The sequence below is a fragment of the Acinonyx jubatus genome, chromosome A2, assembly GCF_027475565.1.
Source record: "Acinonyx jubatus isolate Ajub_Pintada_27869175 chromosome A2, VMU_Ajub_asm_v1.0, whole genome shotgun sequence".
Lineage (NCBI taxonomy): Eukaryota > Metazoa > Chordata > Mammalia > Carnivora > Felidae > Acinonyx > Acinonyx jubatus.
Window position 1 is genome coordinate 163,794,676 of NC_069383.1, and position 25,729 is coordinate 163,820,404.

The 25,729-nt window shown below is 44.3% G+C and overlaps 1 protein-coding gene across 1 annotated transcript in view; it reads right to left on the reverse strand.

The window, feature by feature from the left end:
• Window positions 1-12,463: 12,463 nt before the first annotated feature.
• The window catches only part of LOC106982162 (uncharacterized), a 30,582-nt gene continuing 17,316 nt past the window's right edge, over window positions 12,464-25,729 (reverse strand). The window contains exons 8-10 of the mRNA XM_053220312.1: window positions 15,897-16,023; window positions 15,280-15,463; window positions 12,464-14,193 (exon numbers count right to left, since the gene is read on the reverse strand). Coding sequence (XP_053076287.1) covers window positions 12,633-14,193; window positions 15,280-15,463; window positions 15,897-16,023 — 1,872 coding nt within the window. The 3' untranslated portion in view covers window positions 12,464-12,632. The remainder of the gene's footprint in view (window positions 14,194-15,279; window positions 15,464-15,896; window positions 16,024-25,729) is intronic.

Consider the following 25,729-nt stretch of genomic DNA (forward strand, 5'->3'; position numbering starts at 1 on the left):
ACCAACGTGATGGAAATGTCTTGTTGTACACCTATGTATCAAGGTTGAGGAGAGTTTTAAATTTCTTCTAAGCATATGAAAGCAGTTTTGTTTTTTGGTTTGTTTTGTTTTGCTTTGGTGGCTGTTCATTTTCTAGTAATTCAGTTTTAATACACCTATATCCAAATTCATTAAAGTGTAGTTCTATCCGTTTTCCGAAATGTACACTTGCACTGCAACAATCAAGATACAGAACGCTTGATCACCACCCAAAAATCTCATGGTGCCCATTTGTAGTCAGCACCCCCACCCTTACCCCTCATCTGTTCCAAATCTCTATACCTTTGCCTTTTCCCAAAGAATGGCACATAAATGGAACACTACGTTGCCTTTTCAGTCCTATGTGTAAGTTGTGATGTCATATTTGTAAAATTGTGTATACTTACTTTACAGAGGTATTCTGAGTTTCAAGTTTTTGAACAATACCCATCATGGTGGTGGCCTGTATTATACATTCAAAGTGACAAGATTTCATTATTATTATGAACCATGTGAGATCAGAAAAGACTGTGCTCCGTTGCTCAACTTTTTTCATATGTACGATGATAGAGATGATGTGAGGTGGGTGGGGGTCAAATGAGATACTAGGTGGGTGGGGGTCAAATGAGATACTAATGATTATCAAATCACACTAATTCCTTATTTTAAGAGGTTTTTGTTTGAGAGAGAGAGAGTGCACATGTGCACACAAGCAGGGGAGAGGCAGAGGGGGGAGAGAGGGAGAGGGAGAGAGAGAGAGAGAGAGAGAGAGAGAGAGAGAGAGAGAGGGAATGAATCTTAAGCAGGCTCCATGCTAAGCATGCAGGGCTCCATCCCATGACCCTGGGATCATGACCCAAGCTACAATCAAGAGTTGGATACCCAACCCCCAAATCACATTAGTTTCTGTGGCACTGTGAAAATATAAGTTAAAATGGAGAAATGGACAGATTAGACTTTATTTGTTCTTTAATCAAGCAAAATGCTGTCACATTTTTTTCTCTTCCCTAATGTGCTAGAAATATATCCATATAGAACTTACACCTGTGAAAAGTAGAATGGGGCTTTTGAACTTTGTGGATCATTAAAACAAAAACCTTCCACCTTCTATAAAAAGCATTAAAATTTTCCCTGCTTGAGAATATCAAGTATACCTTTTTTACTAAATTGGAGTATTATTCAAAATGGTACCAACTGCAGATCATCTCAGTTTTTCATAGATAACTGTCCCCCTACTCATAACTTACCTTGCTTCTGCCAGAAGGTTACAATCGACTTGCGTTAATTCACTATACTCATAAGACCATGATGGGGTAGAACTGTGCAGATGACCATAATGCTTAATCAAATTAAGTGCAACCTGTGGTTTTCTGGGGTACAAATTGTGTGAGTCAGTCTACAGTAGCAGCAAAAATATTTCAAGTATATAATACAACTTACCTTTTTTTCCCCACAAGAGTATTAAACACCCACACCCTATACTCTGCATAACTGGGAAGAATCTGGCCCCAAATACCCATGTCCAAATTCATGGAAACATATCACATGCTTTAAAACATTAACCATTACAAACATTAAGCTGAACCAGACCTATACCTTTATTTTTATGGAGAATCATTATGGTTAACTACATGAACGCACGACTGTCCATATCATTCTCCACTATTTACAAACAGTGAATATTTGAAACAGTGCTTATTAAAGACCTATTAGATGATGGAAAGATAAATAAATTAATGATGAAATCTTCACTCAATGAGTTTCTCATCCCCCACAAAAAACTACACACTGGAATCCCTGCATTCTCTATTAGCTCCCTTGCCTTTGTTTCCTTCCCAAACTTCTTATGAGCCAAGTTTTACCACTTGTTAACCACTACTTTTTTCCCATAAAAACATAAACACTAAGACTGCAACAACCTGTGTGTATTTCCTGCCTCTCCATTCAACATAAAACAACATAGAGTACATTGGTTACTTTTGACTATAGCTGTTTAAATACTGAGCCTACAGCACATGGCATATATGGATGCTCAACATTAGCATCAAGTAAATAGTATGGTCTTTGAGTAGTAAGAGCTTGAAACCTGATTATGTCTTTGTCTCCTGCTATCTTTGAGATCTCTGGTAATTTATGCAAACTTGTATTTCTCAGTTAACTCATAAAAGGGCATAGTGTATTCCCCATCTCACAGAGTTTGCTGAGGAGTAACTGAATTTCTATATGTAAAATGAGTTACTCAATGAAAAATACTAAAAAGCGTCCGATGCAGATTGCAGTGTATACAGAAGCAGCCCAGACAACCCAGAGTTGGCCTGGCAAAATAAAGAATCTTACACAACACCATCATTAGACAACACCATTTGGTGACCAAACTGGATCAAGACAAAAACAAAAACAAATGCACTCTAAATAAGTCTGTAAAAAGTAAAAAAAAAAAAAAAAAAAAAAAGTCCCCAAACTCCCCTCTTCTTGTTAATAAAACTGACTGCTGCTTCTTTAACAATTAGTGTTATCACCACTCCATTCTTCTTGCCTTCTGGATTGAAACTTAAAATTCCCAATGATGAAATTACATTCAACTCCTGATAGCATCCAATAGAGAGCAAATCTCAGCTTCCTTGAACATAACCCAAATCAACTAATACAAGCAGAATACAGTCCTATAAGTCTTTTTTATAATACAGTCCTATGATAAGTCTTTTTTAAACACTGATTTAACCCACAATCATTAATGGTGTGTTTCTAGAACTCAGTACACCCAACATCTTTTACCACAGGTGTGATCCTGGTGGTCTTTCTCTAGAGGACACCAACAAACCATTAATGTTTCACTGTTATTAATAAAAAGTTATCTTAATGACAAAAACTTGAAGTATATAAAAATAAAGTTTATCTGAAAGAAAAATGCCTAAACTTGTATGCATCTGGCAATACTAAGAATTTATAATGTTCAACTTGACAAAGTTACAAAAATCTTCACAAGAAAAAAAGGCCAGCAAACTAAAACTACCAACATCTTAAAATGATTATACACCATTACCAAATGGTATTTACCCCAGGAATGCAAGATTGGCTTAACATTGAAAATTAACTTAGGGCACCTGGATGGCTCAGTCAGATAAGCATCCAACTTCAACTCAGGTCATGATCTCACAGTTCATAGGTTCAACCCCCATGTCGAGCTCTGTGCTGACAGCTCAGAGCCTGGAGCCTGCTTCAGCTTCTGTGTCTCCCTCTCTCTCTGCCCCTCTCCAACTCATGCTCTGTCTCTCTCTCTCTCTCTCTCTCTCTCTTTCTCTCTCAAAAATAAATAAACATTAAAAATTTTTTAAGAAAAGATAATACACCATATGAACATCATAAAAGTTAAAAATCACATGATAATCTCAATAGACATGGAAAAGCACTTTAGTAAAATCTAATACCACTTTATGATAAACGCACTCAGTGAACTAAGTAAACTCAGTAATCTGAGAAGGGAACTTTCCTAACCTGATTTTTAAAAATCCCAAACTAACATCATACCTAATAAATACTGAACGACCAAATGATTTCCCCCTAATAACAGAAACAAGATAAATATGTCTGCTCTTGCCACCTCTCTTCACCATTGTAATGAAGGCTCTATCCAGAGAAGACAGGCAAGAAAATAAAGGGCATCCAGATAAGAAAGGAAGAATTAAAGCTAAGTCTATTTGCAGATGGCATGATTTTTGTCAGTAGAAAATCTTGTACACTAATTAGGACTGATAAACAACTTCAGCAAGGTTGCAGGATACAAGATCAAAAGGCAAAAATTAATTGTACTCCAATACTTTTGTAAATCAATGAAAAAGGATACAGGGTCTGGAAATAAACACACATACTTAAAGTCAACTGATTTTTTTTTTTTTTTTTACAAAAGTGTTGAAGTAATTCAATAAAGAAAGTGTAGTCTTTTCAACAAATGGTGCTGGATCAATCAGATATCCATATGTAAAAAAACAAAACAAAAAACTCATGCTGTTTGCAAAAAAACTCAAAACTTATAATAGACCTAAATGCAAGATACAAACAATAAAACTTCTAGATGAAACAAAAGCAGGAATTTCACTGTGACCTCAGCTAGGCAAACATTTTTAAGAGATGACACCAAAAACAAGGTTCAACAAAATTAATGAATTAGAATTTATCCAAATTAAGCTACTTTCCCAAAGACACCACTGAGAGAACAGTAAGCCACAGATACCAAGAAAAAATTCTCAAATCACATCGCTGATAAAACATGTGTGTCCAGAACACATGAATTCTGGCAAAGCAATGACAAACACCTCAATGAAAAGTGTGACCTTATTTAGAAATAGGGTCTTCAGATGTAATCAAGTTAAGAAGTCATTAGAGTGTGTCCTAATCCAACATGAATTGTGTCCTCGTAAGGCAAGGATAAAACATACAAAAGAAAGACACACAGGGAGAATGCCATGTGATATCAGAGGTAGAGGTTGGAGTGACGCAGATCAAGGCAAAGAATGTCTAGGATTGAGGGCTTGCACCAGAGGCTAGGAAGTGACAAGGAATGATTCTATACACAGTCACAGAAGAAGCATGGCCCTGCTGACAATGATTTCAGGCATCTAGTCTCCAAAACTGTGAGAATAAATTTAAGCCACCTGCTTGGATGGTCTGCCCTACATTCTGCAAATGAATGCCTTCTTTTTCACGTAACCCTTCACAAGAGTTTTAACTGCTCCAGGTAATAGTCATCAAAGCTGGCTTCCATCACAAAAAGATAAATCACTTCCTTTTTGACATTTTGAGGGTGATCCATGAAAAGGATGTGAGCCCAGAATGCAGTAGAACACATGAGCTCTATTCAGGCAATACTCTGTCAGGTTTGCCTGTAGGGAAAGTCCCTCACAGCATGAGGCCGTCCAGAGGCAATGGCAAGGGAGCTACTACCCAGAAAGGGAGGTGCGCAAGAGAACTCCCAGGGAAGAAGGGTATCAGAGACTTACATGGTTGGGTGAGGTCGCTCTGCAGCCCAGATGGAAGTCTTTGGATCAGAGAGTTCCAAAGGGCAGCAGCAGCCTGGGTCTTTCATAGCTACAGGGATTATCCTATTTATGGCTAGCAGCTGTTGGGCAAAGTTTCATGGGGTAGGCATGAAAAGCAAGCAGGCTCTAAATAGCTAAAAATGCACTTATTTGAGCTATGTTTAAAACAGATAAGTAAAAAATTGAGTTTGGCACCACTGGGCTTTTGAACCACTGGTTTACAATGAAGAAATAAATCACGGAGGGACAATATACAGAGGCCATCTTTGTCTCATGTATACAGAACCTCCAGACTCTATGTGCCTCCAGCTAGAAATACTCAAATAATATCTAAATTATACTCGTCAAAATATCAGACCTGAATACGGTCACACCTGTAGATCTAACTTGCAATTACTTGCAAATATAAAGAACAGAAAACGTTAAAAAACAGCATGGAGATATAATTAGAAGACCCATTCTATGAAAATTTCTACATGATTTATTCAACAATTACATTACAAAGAAATACATGCTAAGGGAACTATAGATTAGATACAAAGGAGATATTAAGTTGTAATGTATGGGTCTCATTAGATCCCAATGCAAACAATCCAACAGCAAAATTTTAAAATTATGTAAAAAACTAGGAAAATTGACCACTGCCTATTTATTTGAATATATTAAGGATAATTGTTCATTCCAAAAATTTTAAGATTGAAATGATATACTGAGAACTGCTTCAAAATTATCCAGAGGAAGCCAAGTGTTGTAAAGAAAACTGATGGAAATTGTTGAAGGCAGGTAACAGGTATAACAGATTTTCCTAAACCATTCCCTCTACATTTACAGAGTTTGAATTTTTACAAAATAAAATTTTGTTAAGTTTATTCATTCTGAGAGAGAGCGAGCGAGTGAGCAGGAGGGGCAGAGAGAAAGGGAATGAGACAGAATCACAAGCAGGATTGGCACTGTCATCACGGAGCCTGATGCGGGACTCGAACCCATGAACCATGAGATCATAACCCAAGCCAAAAGCAAGAGTCAGTTGCTTAACCGACTTCGGCTCAGGTCATGAGTTTGAGCCCTACGTCGGGCTCTGTGCTGACAGCTCAGAGCCTGAAGCCTGCTTCGGATTCTGTGTTTCCCTCTCTCTCTCTGCCCCTCCTCTCTCTCTCTCAAAAATAAATAAACATTAAAAAAATAAAATAAATTATTAAGGTGCACCTGGGTGGCTCAGTTAATTTGGTTTCAGCTTGGGTCATGATCTCATGGTTTGTGAGTTCAAAACCCTGCTTGGGATTCTCTCTCTCCCTCTCTCTCTCTCTCTCTATGGATCTCTCCCCTACTCACTCTCTCAGCTCTGTCTCAAAATAAATAGAAAGAAAGAAAGAAAGAAAGAAAGAAAGAAAGAAAGAAAGAAAGAAAGAAAGAAAGAAAGAAAGAAAGAAAGAAAGAAAGGGGAGGAAGGAAGGAAGGAAGGAAGGAAGGAAGGAAGGAAGGAAGGAAGGAAGGAGGAAAGAAAGGAAAACTATTTATAAAAGGAAGTTTTGGTATGGTCTCTATAATTATGCTAATGCAACCCCTTTCTTAAAAGGATATTCAGATTGTGTGGTAGATTTTCCAATCCCCTGTGAAACAATCTAGCAATGTCCTCATGATAGCACAATAGTAATTTTTCCTCCATTTTGAACCATGTGACTCACTTAAGCCAGTGCTATGTGAGCAAATGTTATGGCAGAAACCCTAAAATGTGCTTTTGGCTTTCCTCTGTTCCTCTAGTGCCTCATCTTGAAGAAGCTTCCCTGAGCTTCTGAGTCCTTTCAGCTCCAGAATGGACATCTCAGATCAGAGCCAATACAGCTTCCTGAAAACCCACCACTTGTCACAACCCACCTAAAGTCAGACCTATGAACATGAAAATAAATGCTTACTGCAGCATGTAATAAGCAAAATCTGACTAATGGTTATTTGCACAATTGCAATTAATGACAACATTTGCACAATTAGCAAGATGTTGGACAAAATATGCTATTTATAAATAGAAATCATGTGCTCTGGAAGGTCAGAGAAGGAAAAGAAATTTATACAACTGACAAAGAACCAAGAAAGTCTTCATGCAGGAATGGTTAGTGAGTGCTTGCATTTATTTCCCCATTTTGTGGAATCAGATGATATGAATTTTAAATATTTGGAAACAAAACGTTATTGAAATGATCAGAATTTAATTTTTATTAAGATTAAGTTCAAACTGAAGTGCAAATTATTATCCTCTTGCTACATAGAAGTTTCTCTTAGTGATCTACAGGAAAAACCAAATAACAAGATGGCATTGTGTCAACCATATTCCTTATTTGCCCTTTGGAGATCCATTTCCGTGTCACCTGTTCATTTACTTTAAGAATGATCACAATCTAAAATACTTCATCACATGACAATTATCATTCAAGAGTTTATCTGAACCACCGTTGGTGTTAGAAACTTGAAGTGAAAAATCAACAGATAAGGAAAGAAACTTAGGTGTGAGAAATTCTAGAGAAGTCCAAATTACTGCCAGCAGGTGCTATGCTGTTAATCTAGGACTAAGAACTCTGTAGAATGTTGGAGCTCATGAAAACCTACTAAAAATAATTGTGAAGCTTTCTTTTTAAATATTTCGTTAGAATTTATTACAGTAAATATTTGACTCCTAAAAGTTAAACACAAGTGACTTGTAACCATCTGTTTTTACTGTGTATTTGGGTTTCCATACACACAACTGCGCAAAAACCCAGGGAAAACACTACAGCCATGCAGTAAGATACGCGGACGATAACAGACACTCCTGCCAGCACAGGAACCACCACTCAAACACCTGAACTCTCTCACATATACACACGCTGCAGCGACAAAATCACAAAAACTGTCACTGGGACGGACACACATGTGGACACACCCAGACAGACACAGAAACTCAGACACATTGGCAAAGATGATGTCTCCAGAGAAAACTAATTCACTCCCAGGGATACACAGGCCCTCTGAAAACCACCCACCCAACAACTCTCTACTCCAGACTAATCCACATCAGCTACACTACACGTTTTACTGCTGTCTCTCCTCCTGGAACGGGGACTTCACACTTTCTGAATCTGTGCGGTAGGGAAAAACCTCTCTTGATAAGAACCCCTACACAGGAATCCGAGGAAGAAGTGGAAGGGACCCTATATGGCTGGGGTTATGGTGTTCCAGCCCCACACGCTGCTTTTAGGATTCTTTGAGAAATGCACTCATCACTACTTTGACCTCTTGTCATTGCTTTCCAACTGGAAGCTCGGTGAAGGCAATAACGGTGCCCATCTCGTGGACCGGCAGCCACCGTCTCCTACACTGCGGTCTTCCTGGCAGTCCTCCCCTCTCCTGGTCTCATGTGCCCACACACCTTGCTCCATCCACCGTGGGCGGCCCCAACCTCCTCCCAAGACTCCGCGGGTGGACACCTTGGGCACTCAGGAGCTCGTCCCACACACGTCTCCCAGCCACTGAGCCACCCATAGCAGAAGCCAGGCAGCCACGGGAACTGAAGCCCAAGGACGGGGACTCCACTTCCCTCTTCGCTGGTGTAGTGTCTTCCGCGCGTGCGCGTGCGCGTCCGCCCCGCCCACACGTGCCTGCGTACTTCCGCGTGGGCTTCAATCCCAGGTGGCTCTGAGGAGTACTTCCTCACAGGGCGCACGGCATGCTGGGAGGAGTCTGAAGGGTGGAGCTCTGGGCCTCTGTGGAGTCTCTGCCCGAGACCTCCACTTCTCACAGGCAGCAGGGCTGAGACTACGCGGAACCGGAACGCAGAGCACGGGCGTTGGTAGAAATGCGCATGTGCACTGGTGAGGTGGCGTTGTAGTCCCGGATGGGCGGCGGGTAGGCATGAGCTGTGGTGAGGAGTCCCGGCGCCGACAGTGCTTGTGCCGCAGCCTCAGTCCTCAGGCCAGAAGATTCCAGAACACTGGCAGGTGAGTGAGGGACAACAGGTGTGAGTGTGCATGCACCTACCTGAGGGCCCTGACCAAACATCCAGTAGTGACTTCACTGAGGGTTTGAGACTGTTCACACGGCCAAGGTGGGGAGCGATGAGCAGGGGCTCCTGCGGGAATAGGGGCTGCTGTGGCCATGGGGCACGTGCTCTCAGCCCGGTGGGGCTGCCGTGACGTCCGAATGGCATCAAGTTTTACAGACTTCTAAGACTATATACAGGCATTCCTTTTGTGAGACATGACAAAGACAGGGAACTAAGATCACTGACTAGGTTTGGGGGATTTGAAAACAAATGGGCACCTCTGTTCGAGAGTGATGGTGTATTCTTTCTCTACCTCTTGCTGGGTCATACTCTGTCTCTCTCTCTCTAAAATATAAACAGAAAAAAAAAAAACTTTTTAAGAACTAAAAGGCAACATATTCAATAAAGGATTAGTATCTAAAATATATAAAGAACATATAAAACTCAAACACCCAAAAAACAAAAAATCCAATTAAAAAATGGGCAGAAGACATGAACAGACATTTCTCCAAAGAAGACCTACAGATGGCCAACAGACATATGAAAAGATGCTCATCATCACTCATCATCAGGGAAGCGCAAATCAAAATCACAATGAGGTATCATCTCACACCTGTCAGAATTGCTACAATCAACAACACAAGAAAAAACAAGTGTTGGCAAGCATGTGGAGAAAAAGGAACACTCGTGCATGGTTACTGGGAATACAAGCTGGTGCAGCCACTGTGGAAAACAATATAGAAGTTTCTCAAATACTTCAAAATAGAACTACCTTATGATCCAGCAGTCGCATTACTGGGTATTTACCTGAAGAATGTAAGCACGCTAATTCAAAGGGATACGCGCAGCCCGATATTTACAGAAGCATTATTTACAATAACCAAGATATGGAAGCAGCCCAAGTGTCCACTGATAGATCAATGGATAAAGATGTGAAGATGCACACACAATGGACCATTCAGCCATAAAAAAGAAGGAATCTTGCCATTTGCAACAAGGATGGAGCTGGAGTATTATGCTAAGTGAAATCAGTCAGAGAAAGACAAATACCATATGGTTTCACCCATATGTGGAATTTAAGAAACAAAACCAGCAAAAGTGGGAAAAAAAGAGACAAATCAAGAAATAGACTGTCAATTATGGAGAACTGCCGGTTCCCAGAAGGGACGGAGTAGGGGGATGAGTTGAATAGGGATGGGGATCAGGAATGTACTTGTGATGAGCACCGTGTGCTGTATGAAATGTTGAATCACTATATTGTAGACCTGGAACTAACATAGCACTATGTTAACTGGAATTAAAATTAAAACTTTTTTTTTTTAAAAAACAACCCTTCTTCTCAATGACTGCTCTACCAATTTTAGTTAGCTAAATTCAGTTATTTCTGCCTTCTACAATCACCAAACACAAGCCAAAATCTGAAAATATATCCTTCCAAACACCCTCTGACTGATACATCCCACTGTCCAGGTGTTCACTCAAATTGCTTGAATTCAATGCACCCAATTTTCATTGACTACCAGTGTGTTCCCAGTGGTTTGAGTTAGAAAGCTTTGACAAAACAATTATTTAAGGTTTTATTAGCAATGAGTAAGAAATCAGTTTAATAGGAAATTCTTATGCAACAATAAAAAAAGTTACACGACAAAAATGTCTTAAGTTGTATGCACCTGGAAATACTGACTTAGGATGTATAATGCTTGCCAAAATTACAGTTGATCTGGAATGCATAATTGCCATGGGATATTTTAATGTGTTCTCTCAGTAAATGAAAAAGAGTATAGCATTTGGTAGAGTTACGGGTTGAATTGTCCACCAAAGTCCTATCCCCAGCACCTCAGAATGTGATCTTATTTAGAAACAGAGTTACCACCAATATAATTAGAGGAGGTGATACTGGAATAGGATGAGCCCTAACTTGATATGTGTGGTCCTTATAAAAAGAACCCCAGATGAAGAGATAAACACGCATGTGGGCAGAATGCAGAGTAAAGATCAGTTATATCGCCACAAGCCAATGAACTACCAAAAGCTAGGAGAGGGCTGGAGCAGACCCTTCCTTAGCACCTTCAGAGGAAGCATGGTCTGGCCAATACTTTGAACTTAGACTTCTACCTTCAGAACCATGAGACCAAAATTTCTGTTGTCCTAAGCCACCCGACTGTGGTACTTTGTTACAGCAGCCCCAGAAAAGTAATGCAGTAAGTGCACAGATGATATAAAAACACTGTAAGTTGTGTATTTCTAGGAAATATCTACAAAAGATTTCCCTTGATAAAATACATACTGTTTTTAATGACACATAATCAAACATAACAGTAAAACCCTTAGCAAGAAACAGCATTTGGCTCTCCCAAATCTAGTATACGAATGTGTTTTTTTCTCACGTTGAAGGACTGACTCAGCACACTACAAGATGTGATAGGTTAACTAAGTCCCATGTGTTATTTTGCTTTGTAGCAACACTGTAGCTTTTATGGCAGAATCAGGATCACAGAGTCACTAGAAGTATTGAAAATAAGGCGTTCACTATACAAATTAGACCTTATACACATATGTGAAGATCTAGAGAAGAGTGAAATCATAGTATCAGAAAAGATCACTAACCATGAGTCTGAAACAGTGGCCTAGAGGACACATCAGAGTTTGTAAGAATATCCAAACTGTGAGTGCAAGACCACACAAATGGATCCTTTATGCGCAGCTCAGGAAGATATTCATGGAAGCCTGCAACTCTGAGAAAAATGGGAATCAAGCACATGGCATTTCTTTTGCACGATACTCTTGATTGGCAGGGCCAAACTCAGGGGAAAAAAGCTCCTTTGCATCTATCACACTTTAATATGGCTCCAAACAGAAATGGCTTCTTCACTTCCACCTTCCAAGTCTTGTGCCAAGTTAGGCTACTGGTAAATCTGAACGTAAAGGGAAGGGTTTCTGGGAAATGTAGTTTCCAACACTGCCCACGTTGACATAATACAATCTGGAAGAACCACCTCAAACTCTGTATCTTATATCTCATGGTTGCAAAGTATCTCTCAAGTAAAAGCCTACTGTCCAATTTCCAATCACACTCAAGGGCAAGGAGCAAAGGGAAAAAGTTGAAAGTGACAATTCACACGAGACTATGCTTTGAAGAACTCTGCATAATTATCAACTTCTGCAAAATATTTGTAAAGCAAATGCAATAAGGCTCCTCTGGCCAAATCAAATAAATAGATTCTCAGTATGGCAGAAAATACGTAACAGGTGATACCCAGGATCTGCCACACCAAGCTAGTAAGAAAATCCCAAGAAATACCAAAGTGTCATTGTTCCAAAAACCCCTTAAAGAATTTAAAGAACTAAAAAACTAAAACTACTTACATATTAAAAACACACTTCAAATCACCAGGAGTCCAACAAACTGTAAAGATAGGTTTATTTATTGAAATGTAGGGGAAAACATAGTATTTGCAAACTTTCGTATGAAAGCTAAGAGTACTTGGAGAGCTATTCTGCACCCAAGTTTTTATCTGTAAAAGAACTAGAAATGCACACCCCATGGGTCCACTTTGATGGGGTTCTCACAAAGGCAGTACCATATTTACAACTTTTATCAGATTTCTCTCCTGGTGTGGATTTTCTGAAGCATGGGGCATGAATTCATCTGCAGAATTTCCCGCAGTGCATAAGTAGTGTCTCTCGGTAGTGTGTATCCTTACATGTCTTCTTAAGGATGAGGAACAACTAAAAGCCTTCCCACACTCCTTACATTCATAGGGTTTCTCTCCAGTGTGCACTCTCATATGTATCGGCAAGGATGACGGCCATTTGAAGACCTTCCCGCATTCCTTACATTCATAGGGTTTCTCCGCGGTATGTGTTCTCACGTGCTGCTGCAGGAGTTCAGGCCAACTGAAAGCTTTCCCGCACTGCTTGCATTCATAGAGTTTCTCTGCAGTGTGCCTTCTCATGTGTTTCTGTAAGGATATGTGGCAATAGAACGCTTTCCCGCATAGCTTGCATTGATAGGACTTGTCTCCTGGATGCATCCACACATGTTCTCGAAAGCAAGCAGACAAATTGAAGGCTTTCCCACACTGTTTGCACTCATAGGGTTTCTCTCTGGTGTGTGTCCTCATATGTCTTCGTAAGGAGATGGGCCAGTTGAAAGTTTTGCCACACTGACTGCATTCATAAGGTTTCTCCCCAGTGTGCACTCTCATATGCCCTCGAAAGGACGAGGGATGGCTGAAGGCTTTCCCACACTGGCTGCACTCATAGGGCTTCTGTCCACCATGAGTCCTTTCATGTCTTCGAAAGGACTGGGGATAAATGAAGGTTTTCCCACACTGTTTGCATTCATAGGGTTTCTCTCCAGTGTGAATCCTTTCGTGTCTCCGGAAGGACTGCAGGTAAATAAAGGTTTTCCCACACTGTTTACATTCGTAGGGCTTCTCTCCAGTGTGTGAGATCATGTGCCTGCGAAAAGCTGAGGAGTAGCTGAAGGCTTCTCCACATTCCTTACATTTATGTGGTGTCTCCCCAGTGTGTGAGATCATATGCCTCCGAAAAGTTGAGGAGTAGCTGAAGGCTTCCCCACATTCCTTACATTTATAGGGCTTCTCTCCAGTGTGCGTTATCATGTGTCTCCGGAAAGTTGAGGAATAACTGAAGGCTTTCCCACATTCCTTGCACTTATATGGCTTCTCTCCAGTGTGAGTTCTCACATGACTAGTAAGACTTGAGAAATCAATGAAGGCTTTCCCACATTGCTGACACTCATAGGTTTTCTCAGCAGTGTGAATCCTTACGTGCCGGTTGAGGGAAGAAGTACGAGGAAAGGTTTTTCCACATAATTTACACGCGTAGGTTCTCTCTCTGTTGTGGGTTCTCACATGCATTCTTAGGTGTGCACGACAGGTATAGGCCCGCCCACACTCCTGACACTGATACGCTTTGTGTCCAGCGTGCATGGCGATGTGACTCTCGAGGGAGTGACGCCCGAAGACTTTCTCATACTCACTGCATTCATCCTCTTTAACTCCGCAAAGAGTTTTCTCATACAGATTAAGATTTGGAATCTGACTGGAGCCTTCCCTGCACTGACCATTACTTTCAGAGAGTCTCTCCACCACAGGATTTCTGTTAAGAAGAAGAAGCATGTTATCAACAGTTTGACTAATGATTTAATATTTACTAATAAGTATCAGCATTACATTCTTAGGGGCGCGTGGATGGCTCAGTCGGTTAGGCGTCCAACTTTGGCTCAGGTCATGATCTCATGGTTTATGAGTTCAAGCCCCGTGTTGGGCTCTGTCCTGACAGGTCAGAGCCTGGAGCCTGCTTTGGATTCTGTGTCTCCCTCTCTCTCTCTACTCCTCCCCTGCTCATGCTCTGTCTCTCTCTGTCTCTCAAAAATAAATAAACGTTAAAAAAAAAAAAAGGATTACATTTTCATCAATTTCAGTGAATGTGTAGTCTATCTGATAAAGCAGAGTAAACAATATCATGAGGAGATTGAACCATAGGCATGATGAAAACAGTTTCTTTTTTTTTTTTTAATGTTTACTTATTTCTGAGAGAGAGACACACACAGAGCGTGAGGGAGGGAGGGGCAGAGAGGGAGACACAGAATCTGAAGCAGGCTCCAGGCTCTGAGATGTCAGCCCAATGCGGGGCTTGAACCCACGAACCATGAGATCATGACCTGAGCCAAAGGCGGATGCTCAATGGACTGAGCCCCCCAGGCTCCCTGAAAACAATTTCTTAAACATGGGCTTTTCCGGGGCGTCTAGGTGGCTCAGTCGGTTAAGAATCCGACTTCGCCTCAGGTCATGATCTCACGGTCCATGAGTTCGAGCCCCGCATCGGGCTCTGTGCTGACAGCTCAGAGCCTGGAGCCTGTTTCAGATTCTGTGTCTCCCTCCCTCTCTGACCCTCTCCCATTCATGCTGTCTCTCTCTGTCTCAAAAATAAATAAACGTTAAAAAAAAAATTAAAAAAAACAAAACAAAACATGGGCTTTTCCTCCTAATTGTTTCCAACTGAATTATGTTTCTAACACTCAACATCAACATATTTAAGGAAATTTTTTTTGTAAAAATTCTCACTGAGTAAACAAATTTGATCTAGGCTCCTGTGGGTGACTTGTTTTCTTTGCTTTTTAAATTTCATGACATACTAGGATTCTCTCCTGGAATACTGCTTTCTCTTGTGAGTGCAGCTTACCTCAGATGTCTCCCCTGGTTTGTGGGCTGATCTTCCGTGCTGAGTTCTTCCCAAATTTTCCCTAAAACAGAGGCCCAGGATTCATTTCTGGTGAACTCTGCCAATTTGTTTCCCTTGGATATTTTATTCCCATAAGCATCCTGCTGAGAAACAGACCCATTGGCCTTCAATTGAGTCTCATCATCTGAAAGCAAAAAGGGAACAAAAGTTTTAAAGGAAGAAAGTACCTGTTAGTTGAAATGACACTGAGGACTTTAGCTGTATCAGGACTTCACCGATACAAGTACGAGGGCTCAAAATGGTAAGCAATTGAACGAAGGCAGTTGAATTCTCATACGATTACATAAACTTCATTGGGCTCCTTAATGACCCATGAAATCGGTATTTTCTGATGACACAAAGGGAGCTTGCTTTATAGAAAGAAAAAAAAATCAGTTTAATACAAAGATTCTCATTCTCATGCAGATATTATAAGATTCTAGCTCTCTGATGGTTGTGACCCTGGCTTACTAATTAATAAGCATTCCCTTTCCACATTTAAAATCTTGAAACAGGCTTGATGTGTAAGAAATGCTTGTTCTCCAAACAACCACGTGAAGGAATGAGGTCATTCTTACCCACTGCGGCCAGGTTTTTCAAGTTTTCCAGCATCACATCTCTGTAGAGCTTCCTCTGAGCAGAATCCAGCAAAGCCCACTCCTCCGGGGTAAAGTCCACAGCCACATCCTCAAAGACCACTGAGTCCTAAAACACCCAACATATGTGCAGAAGGAAAGTTGAGACTCTAGAGCAAGTCAATTCAATTCACGGGACATTCAGACAAGACCCTGTGGTCACCCAACGTCCACTCTATGACTCAATCATCAGATCTCTCACTCTGTCCACACTTACATCCTCCTCACAAGTTTAACAGTACCACTCACTCTACTGAACTTATCTTTACACTCTTACTGCAACCACATCAAATCTCATTCTCCTTTAACCAAAGGGTTCGGACCACAATGGAGAATTCACAGAACAGCTCTCCAAATGAATCAAATATTTGCATTTTAAGACCCACCGGTCCTTTGTGATACAAACTACTTTCGCTCCTTCCCTGTTGCGCACCATGTCAAGCCCCAGGTCAAACGTGGGTGAGGTTTTATGAAATCAGAACACACTCTAGGATTGGGGACTTTTCCTTCCTGAGAGACTTGGTGGAATCCATCTTGCAGCAGGGGCCAACTGACCACAACATCTTAACTCCAGGCCCTAAGTAGACAGGTCCTACTGGCTAAATGACAAAATTCTCTTGAGGAAGTACTGTTTATGTATTTGTGTCATACAGGAATAGGATAGAAAGTTGTTGAGAGGTCAGAGCTCAGGGAAGAGGAAACAGGCATGAGAACTCAGACCTGCATCCATTCATTCCCCACACTCCCGAGTCTCAGTGCGACTGCCCGCCGGACCCCCACCAGACAAATGTTATCTGGTGACAAGCAGCTCTTTCCACCAGAAACGTAGAAGAGTACTGAAGATAAGGTTCAGTCCCATCCCACCAGGGGGTTAACTGAAGTCAAAAACACCCATCAGTGAATTTGCCCTTGATGATAAAAACAGATCGGGTTGGGCAGTGCCTTCCTACAAAGGAAACCCTCCCACATATCAAGTTGCAGGTAAAAGCTCCCCCCTCCATACATCATCCCAGAGGCCATGCTCTCAATTTCTCTCCTCCCCCTGTCCCTCCCCTGCTGGGCACGTGAGCATGTCAGGCCAACCCCTGAGAGCACAGGACCCACTGAGCTGCATGCCTCCCTTGAACCCTGGTCTTTTAAAAAGTTCATCGGCCCACTGACATCTATGAGCAGGAGAAAATACTCTCAGTCGGCAGTTCTGCTGCCAGAATTTACCTGTTCAACAGGGTAGCAGCTGAATGGGAAAATCCCCGTGACGCGCACAGGGAGCAACCGGTCCCTGAGTCAGCTGCACTGTTCTTAGTTATCTGTAGTGCTTCTTCCAGTGAATCCCCACTCCTAGTGTGTACGAAACGTGCCATCAGGGGCCTTAACTTTATTCGTAGACACAACTCCTGGCAAGGCTGGTGTCTGGGAACCTGGGTTTCAGGTTTCACACCAGCCTGACTGATCTCACCCACGGTGTCTAAACTGCTGTGCACGTGACACGTTAATATGCAACACCTGCCTTCCTTCTGGGAGTCTGGAGTCAAAACGCCGGGCGCTGGGTCTCTACCAAGACTCCCTGCATGACAGTACCTCCCGCGTCGTCAAGACTCACTGCTGGGCGCACTCCGTGTGACTCCACCGGGAAAGAACACTTTTCCCCATGTGCCTGTTCCCTGTGCTAACTCTGCTGTGTCTGTTGTAACAGATCACAGTCATGAGTAAAACTATATGCTAAGTCACGAGGGTCCTACTGGCAGGACACAAGGATGGTCTTGGGGGACACCGGACACAGTTGGCATCAGAAGTGGAATCTGCTAGAACACCCCTGGCTCACTGAAACATAGCAGAAGCCATGTGTATGGAGAGAAGGTGTGGAGAGACCGCTGAGCTGCAGTCTGTCATGAATCAAGAGTTGACAGAGGTAAAGATGACAGAGGTCCATCCCCAAGGGGGGCTGGCGCACTCAGTATACTGCTGCTTTGGGCCATGCTATCTGAGCAAGAAGACTTAAACAAAACACAGCTTTGGTGAGGTCTCGGATTTTTGTTCTCTCTTCCAGGCAGGAGGAGAAAGGGCCCCCAGGTTCCCAAGGGTAAACTATGGATGGGCAAAATATATGAAAAGTTTGCATTGCGCTGGGAGAAAAAAATTAGTGAAACCAGTTTCCAGGACTGGAGCAGAACTTCAGATAAACCAAGGGAACAGGGGCAGGGATCCTCTCCCCATCCTTCTGCCTGGTTGCTGCTGGGCTGCCGCAGCCTCCCGGCCCACCCCTCACATGGCAGCCAGGATCATCCCTGGCAGCTGTAGTGTTACCCAGTAAATGCTGGACTCACTACGAGGGCCTCATCGTGGGTTACGCTGTCTCCCAAAAAGGTACGCTGAAATCCTAATCCTTGGTATCTATGAATGTGACCTTCCCTGGAAATAAGATCTTTGCAAATGTAACCCAGTTAAGACAAGGTCGGTAGGATGGGCCCGAATCCAATCTGGCTGGTGGCATCCTGAAGGGGGAATGCCAATGCAAAGTCAAGGACACGCAGGGACGGCAGCCATGTGAAGATGGGGTGCAGAGATTGGAATTATGCTGTCACCAACAAAAGAACACCCGGGGCTGCCCGAGGCCGTAAGACACCAGGATGACACAGAAGCACAACCCTCCACCATCTTGATCTTGGCCTTCCAGCCTCCAGAATCTGAGAGTGAGTTCTGAAGCCACCCAGTTTATGGTCACTTGTTACGGCAACACTACAGAACTCAAACGGCTTCAAATAAGTTTGTGATGAGGAAAAAAGGAAAAGGTTGTTTTGTGGGTTTTTTACTCAAATTGGTTTTGTTTTGTGGCTACTGCATCTGCAAGGAAGATAAAAATGGACCCACATGCCTGTAATGTAATAAATGCTAAAGGAATCATCCCAATCAGTGCAGGGAAACAGTGTGGACAGGACACGACCCCCTTGCTTGTTGCCACTGGTGCATGGGGTGGAATTTAAACTCCTAAGTGGTAGAACAAGTTTAGGTTTTTTACTGAGTTTTTACCTACCGGAGGTTCACAACCAGAGGGAAACAGTGAAGCAGGCAATCTCTAAATGGAGAGATGCTTTGGGAATTTTAAGTACAAGTTTTCAGCTTGCCGAAGAGCTCTTACAAAAACCTACTTCTTTTTCTTTCTTTTATTTTAAAAAAGTTTATTATTTTTGAGAGGGTGAGAGACAGGGCGTGAGCAGGGGAGGGGCAGAGAGGGATACAGAATCCAAAGCAGCTCCAGGCTTTGAGCTGTTAGTACAGACCCCGACGCGGGGCTCGAACCCACAAACTGCAAGATCATGACATGAACTGAAGTCAAATGCTCAACTGACTGAACCACCACCGAGGCGCCCCACCAAAACCCATTTCTGATGGCCGCTAGACGCAGACGACGGTCCGGCAGTGCGTCACGTGGACTCCGATGAGAGCAGGGACCGCACGTGCAGCTTGGAACACACAGTTCTGACCCTGCAGCGTCTCAGCTCTGCTGCTTCTAAAAGAGGCCCCTGGTGATTTGGGGAATTGCCAACCGCCTGAACTTGACTGCAAGCTAACGGCCCGTGGTGTCCGCGATGGCTGTTTCAGCCTCACTGCACGCTGGGCTGCTCTGAAAGCAGGTGCAAGCTCCAGGAACAGGACTCTGACCGGGAACCCTGCAAACTTAGGACACTTGTCTGAGGTCCTAACCCACGAAAACCTCCAGGTGGTCCATCTGGGTCACTCGCGGTTGCCGGTGATGAAGGCCTTGTTCTCCAATGAGACAATCTGAAATCAAGCTGTTCGTTTCCATTACTTTCCGCACAGACCACCCCCAGATGCCGTCGCCACCAGTGAAGTGGACGAACTAGTGTTGTGGGTCACAAAAGTGTCTGAAGGTGACCACCGCAGGCATCCCTGCTAACAAGGACCAGACTGCGTTACTTCAAATAGGCTGCACTGAGGGCGCCCGGGTGGCTCAGTTGGCTAAGCGTCCGACTTCGGCTCAGGTCATGATCTCCTGATTCGTCGGTTCGAGCGCCATGTTGGGCTTTGTGCTGACCACGTGGGGACTGCTTGGGATTCTGTCTCCCCCTGCCCCTCCCCCATTCACCCCCCCCCCCCCGCCCCTTCTCTCTCGGCCTCTCAAAATAAATAAAGTTAAAAAAATAGGCTGGGGCGCCTGGGTGGCTCAGTCGGTTAAGTGTCCGACTCATGACCAGAGCCAAAGTCGGATGCGGTCATGATCTCGCGGTTCGTGAGTTCAAGCCCCACACCGGGCTCTGTGCTGACAGCTCAGAGCCTGGAGCCTGCTTCATATTCTAGCTCCCTCCCTCTTTGCCCCTCCCTCACTCACACCCTGTCTCCCTCTCTCTCAAAAATAAATAAAAATATTTTTTAAAACAATAATAAATAGGCTGCACTGAAAACTCCAGGGCAAGCCCCCCCACCCCAGAGTCCACAGTGGGGACCCGCTGACCTGGCTGCCTAATGCATATCCCATCAGGACACTATCTTATCCCTGAAAGACACTCGAGTCAGCCAGAGTTGTGCCATGCCAGAACGGACACCTGAGGCCAGGTGAAAATAAAATACAGAAATTTTGAGGATGAGCCTCCTAATGTTCTAAGACCTTTACCTTTATGAGCAATGGGATTTGCTTGAACTGGACAAGTCAGGACCCATAAAGGGCATAACCAAAACCAATACTGCAGACTGGTCTCACTCGGCTACACAGGGTACCACTGATAATAATTTTGCTGTAAAGATGTCTTGTCCAAGGGCCAAAGGAATGGACTGTTCAAAAAAATTTGTTTTCGATGTTTTTATTTATTTTTGAGACAGAGAGAGACAGAGCATAAGCAGGGGAGGGGCGGAAAGAGAGGGACACACAGAATCTGAAGCAGGCTCCAGGCTCCGAGTTGTCGGCCCAGAGCCCGATGCGGGGCTCGAACCCACAAGCTGTGAGATCACGGCCTGAGCTGAAGTTGGACGCCCAACCGACTAAGCCACCCAAGGTGCCCCGGAACGGACTGCTCAGAAGTGTTAACTTAATAGGCCTGAGTCCTGCTCCCAAGGTTGGCCCTTGGCTAGTTCACAGGAACTTGGATTTGGGAAGGCTTCCCACCACCCTGTTAGGAGAGGCTCCCTATGTCCTGTTATGCTAGTAATGTCTTGTGCTGAAGACCAGCTTTCCTTCTGGGAGTCTAGAATGTTGGTACGTGCTAGGCATAGGGTGTCTCCATGACCCGGTACCAGAGTCTCTCATTAGCTTCCCTGGTAGACACAATTTACATGTGCCCTCACTCCGGGCTACTGGAGGGACTGAGCATATCCTGCATGATGTCCCCAGAGGGGACACCTGGAACCCTGTGGCTGGTGTCCTCGGGACTTGGCCCCAGGCACATCTCCCCTCTGCTGACCTGGTGCTGTGTTCTCTCGCGCTGTAATAAATCAGGGCCGTGAGCGCAACTACGTGCTGAGTCCTGGGAGTCCTCCTAGTGGACCTCTGAATTTAAGGGTGGTCTTGGGGACTGCTATGGACTGAAATGTTTTTGTGCCCTCCAAAATTCAGGTTCAATCCTAACTTTAGTGTGAGGGTACTGAGAGGTGGGGCCTTGGGGAGGGGATTAGGCCAGGAGGCTTCAGCCCTCATAGGTGGGGTGAGTGCCCTTATAAGAGGCCCGAGAGAGCTCCCTCGTCCCTCCATGTGAGCACACAGTGAGGAGACCACTGTCTGTGAGCCAGGAAAAGGTCCTCACCAGACACGAATTCTGCCAGAAATCTGCCAAATCTGACATCAAGACACCTTGACCTTGGACTTCTCGGTCTCCAGAACTGTGAGAGACAAATGTATATTGTTTATAAGCGCCTGGTCTGTGGCATTTTTTTTTAATGTTTATTTATTTTTTAGAAAGAAAGACACCATGAGTGGGGGAGGGGCAGAGAGAGAGGGAGACACAGAATCGGAAGCAGGCTCCAGGCCCTAAGCTCTCAGCACGGAGCCCGATGTGGGGCTCGGACTCACAAACCGTGAGATCACAACCCGAGCCAAAGTCGGACACTCAACCGACTAAGCCACCCAGGCGCCTCAATTTTATTTTATTTTTAAAATGTTTATTTTTGAGAGACAGAACGCAAGCTGGGGAGGGGCAGAGAGAGACCGGGGGGGGGGGGGGGTACACAGAATCTGAAGCAGGCTCCGGGCTCTGAGCTGTCAGCACAGAGCCCGACGCGGGGCTCGGACTCACAAACCGTGAGATCATGACCCGAGCCGAAGTTGGACGTTCAACCGACTGAGCCACCCGGGCGCCCCTGGTCTATGGCATTTTTGTTACAGCGGCCCCAGCAGATGGAGACAGGGACTCCCAACACACCTGGCTCAAATCCACCACCTTTATGAAATTAATTTTTTAAGCGCCATGCAGAACCCAGTATATGCAAAAGATTCTGCCAAAAGCCTCGTATGCATCAGCTCGGATATTCTTAAAAACTCCACAAAGCAGGTATTATTAAAACTGGCTCACGGCAGAGGAAATGCAGGACGGTCGGTAACATCCCCGAAACTCCTCCAACGCCTGCACTCGTACACACACCGTGTGGTGGTTTCTCTGTTGTGACTGCTGTTTCCCAGTGTGGTAAGAAGAATGCACTGACTTCTGCCGGGCACTAAGGTGAGTAGGCAACAGGAACCTCTCCTATTGCCCTCATGCCCTCACGCTCCTGCTCGTGGCAGAGCCCTGTGTCCCTGCAGGACCGCTCTGAGGACCTCACCTCTGGCTCTTTCGCGGAGTGAACTGTATTCAGGTCGCGGTTACTTGGGTCCTAGAACCTGCGGGCACCGGGGCTGCAGCACTGAACAAAACAAGAATTCTGAACCACGTGGATTTTAAATTCTCTTGGGAGGAAAATGATAAATAAGAAAATCAAGTTGCCGTACTACGGGAAATGTGCCACACAAGCGGGTTCGGAAGAACGTATATATGTTGACGTGTGTGTTTGTGTGTCATTGATCTCTGTGTGGCTATTGACATAGATACATATGAATGACTGGCTGCAGGGCAGAGGAGAGGAGAGCAGGAAAATTAATCATTTCTGATTATACTGCAGTTAGATACCTAAATCGCTAAAAAACATACACACATGTACATGTTACATACACACATGTAACGATATGCGTGTACGGAACTCTATGGGCAGAACCACAAATATACACATACAAGTCTTCATATACTTCTACGTATTCGTTACCCCTGGAGAGGGAGAGGGCCTGCCTGGGGTTCACTTCAAGTGGGGCTTCTCGTGTGAAGGCTTGTTCTACATTTACGGCTGAATTTCACTGCACGGAGGGTTCTTTTTTAAGTTATCTGTCAACTGAACCTGTGTCAAATGCATTTTCCTGCACTGGTGCTATATCACACAACAGAATATGCTAAAACCAATTCATGTGATTTACGTGTAATGCTCCCAAGAGACGTCAAAAGCCATTTTATAATATTCAGCAATCATACATAAAAAATCTTACCACTGGGAAACGATGGTAACATGCCCAACCTGGTCAAGGAAAACCAATGAAAGAAGGTTCAAAACAGAACAAAGATGGGGCGCCTGGGTGGCGCAGTCGGTTAAGCGGCCGACTTCAGCCAGGTCACGATCTCGCGGTCCGTGAGTTCGAGCCCCACGTCGGGCTCTGGGCTGATGGCTCAGAGCCTGGAGCCTGTTTCCGATTCTGTGTCTCCCTCTCTCTCTGCCCCTCCCCCATTCATGCTCTGTCTCTCTCTGTCCCAAAAATAAATAAACGTTAAAAAAAAAAAAAACAGAATAAAGATCATATAAAACGGTATGAAGTTCATTGTTTCCTCCAAAACAATTGGGTACAAATCAAGTATGCCCGGCACCTCCCTCTTGATTTAATCAACATTATACTAGAGATCTGATCCGGTACCACCAGAAAATAAACACAGGTCCAATACTAGAAAACAAACACTGGTCTTCGTGCCTAAGCTTAAAAACTGTATATACGGGGGGCGCCTGGGTGGCTCGGTCAGTTAAGCGTCTGACTTCGGCTCAGGTCATGATCTCACGGTCCGTGAGTTCGAGCCCCACGCCGGGCTCTGTGCTGACTGCTCAGAGCCTGGAGCCTGTTTCAGATTCTGTGTCTCCCTCTCTCTCTGCCCCTCCCTTGTTCATGCTCTGTCTCTCTCTGTCTCAAAAATAAATAAACGTTAAAAAAAAATTGTTTAAAAACTATATACGGGACACCGACGTAACAAAAATGACAGTCACAAAATAAGATTTTTAACAAGATTCCAGGATAAAAATTCAATATGAAACCAAATTTCATTAACAGCAAGTCAAAAATTCATTTAAAAAAGATGACACATACCATGGTGAAAACCAAATTTCAGTAGTATCAAATAAGTAAAATGAAAGCTATAGAAAGAGCCAGATGGAAAAATCTGAAACCATTAAGGGTTAATACCCAAAAAGAAATAAATGGAAAGAAAGCACAGAGACAAGATCTCACTGTTACTAAGATACCAACCCTCCCAAGACAGACCTACAGTCTTCGTAATATTCTATTAAACCCACAAGCCCAAGTGTGGTTTTTTGGGGGGGACTAGACAAAGAGTAATTCTGCAAATCTAACAAGAAGAACAAATGTCCAAGGACAGGCAAAGTGTTCTAAATAACAAGGCAGGGCCTGCCGACACTCGGGATTTTAAGGCAATAGCACTCCGACATGATGGAAGATGGCCGAATCAATGGGAAACGGGTCCAGGCCTACGGGGAAACTCGATTCACGGCGGGACAGCCCCTGAAGAGCGGAGGCAGAAATGATGAACACTTTAATTCATGAGACAGTGATAGACTGACTTCTAAATAACAAAGATGCTTGCATTCCTACCCCTTCCATGGACACTAATTTGTTGCACATTACAGCAAAGTGTATCAGCAATAAAAGGAAAGGGTACTGTCACAAACGCTCCACGCGGCCAACTCAACGAGACTGGCCCACCAATCTCACAGACTGGTTTATCCTTCTAATGTACCAACTGACCTACCACGCTTTGCGGAAGGGTATTCGTTCCTCCGCAGCCCACGGGAAGGGAGATGTTCTCTATTCCTCGGACACTCTTTTCCCCAGAAAGCCTTTCCCGGGGAGGCCCGGGATTCCACCTGTCATCACCCAACGGCACAGACCCGAGAAACTTACTACACACGGGGACGGACTTCCAGAGAACGTTTAACAAATGGAATGTAAGACATTTTCTTGTTTTTCTGAAATCCACTCCTTTGAAAACATTTCATGCTCGCCTTCGCGCTATTAACTAAACGGGTTTGACATCTGCTAAAACACCGAGGTTCCGGTAAGTGAATACATCTTCTCGGGGGGGGGGGAGCCGAACCAGGCAGGCGCGGTGCAGAGCCCCCGCACTGCACCCCCGAACAAAGGGCGCCGACCCCGGGCCCGCTGCAGGTGTTGAGGGGAGGGCATGACGCTTCGCAGGAGGCCGCACCAGCCCCCCGCAGGGGAACCCAGGCGCCGGAACCGCCTCTCCCCTCAGCCCCAGATCCAGTCCGCTGTCTGCCACGTCCCTCCCAGGAGCGGTTACCTGGGGCCAATGATCTGTCAGGGGGTCCCCCCACCCCGAGCCCAGGGCCCCAGACAGGTCCCCCCGCACTCCTCGCCCGCCCCCCGAGGTGGGGGGCAACCCGGGACTGCGAGTCCCCAACATCCCCCCCTCCCTCGCCCGAAGGCGGAGACTCGGGTCGGGAGCCCC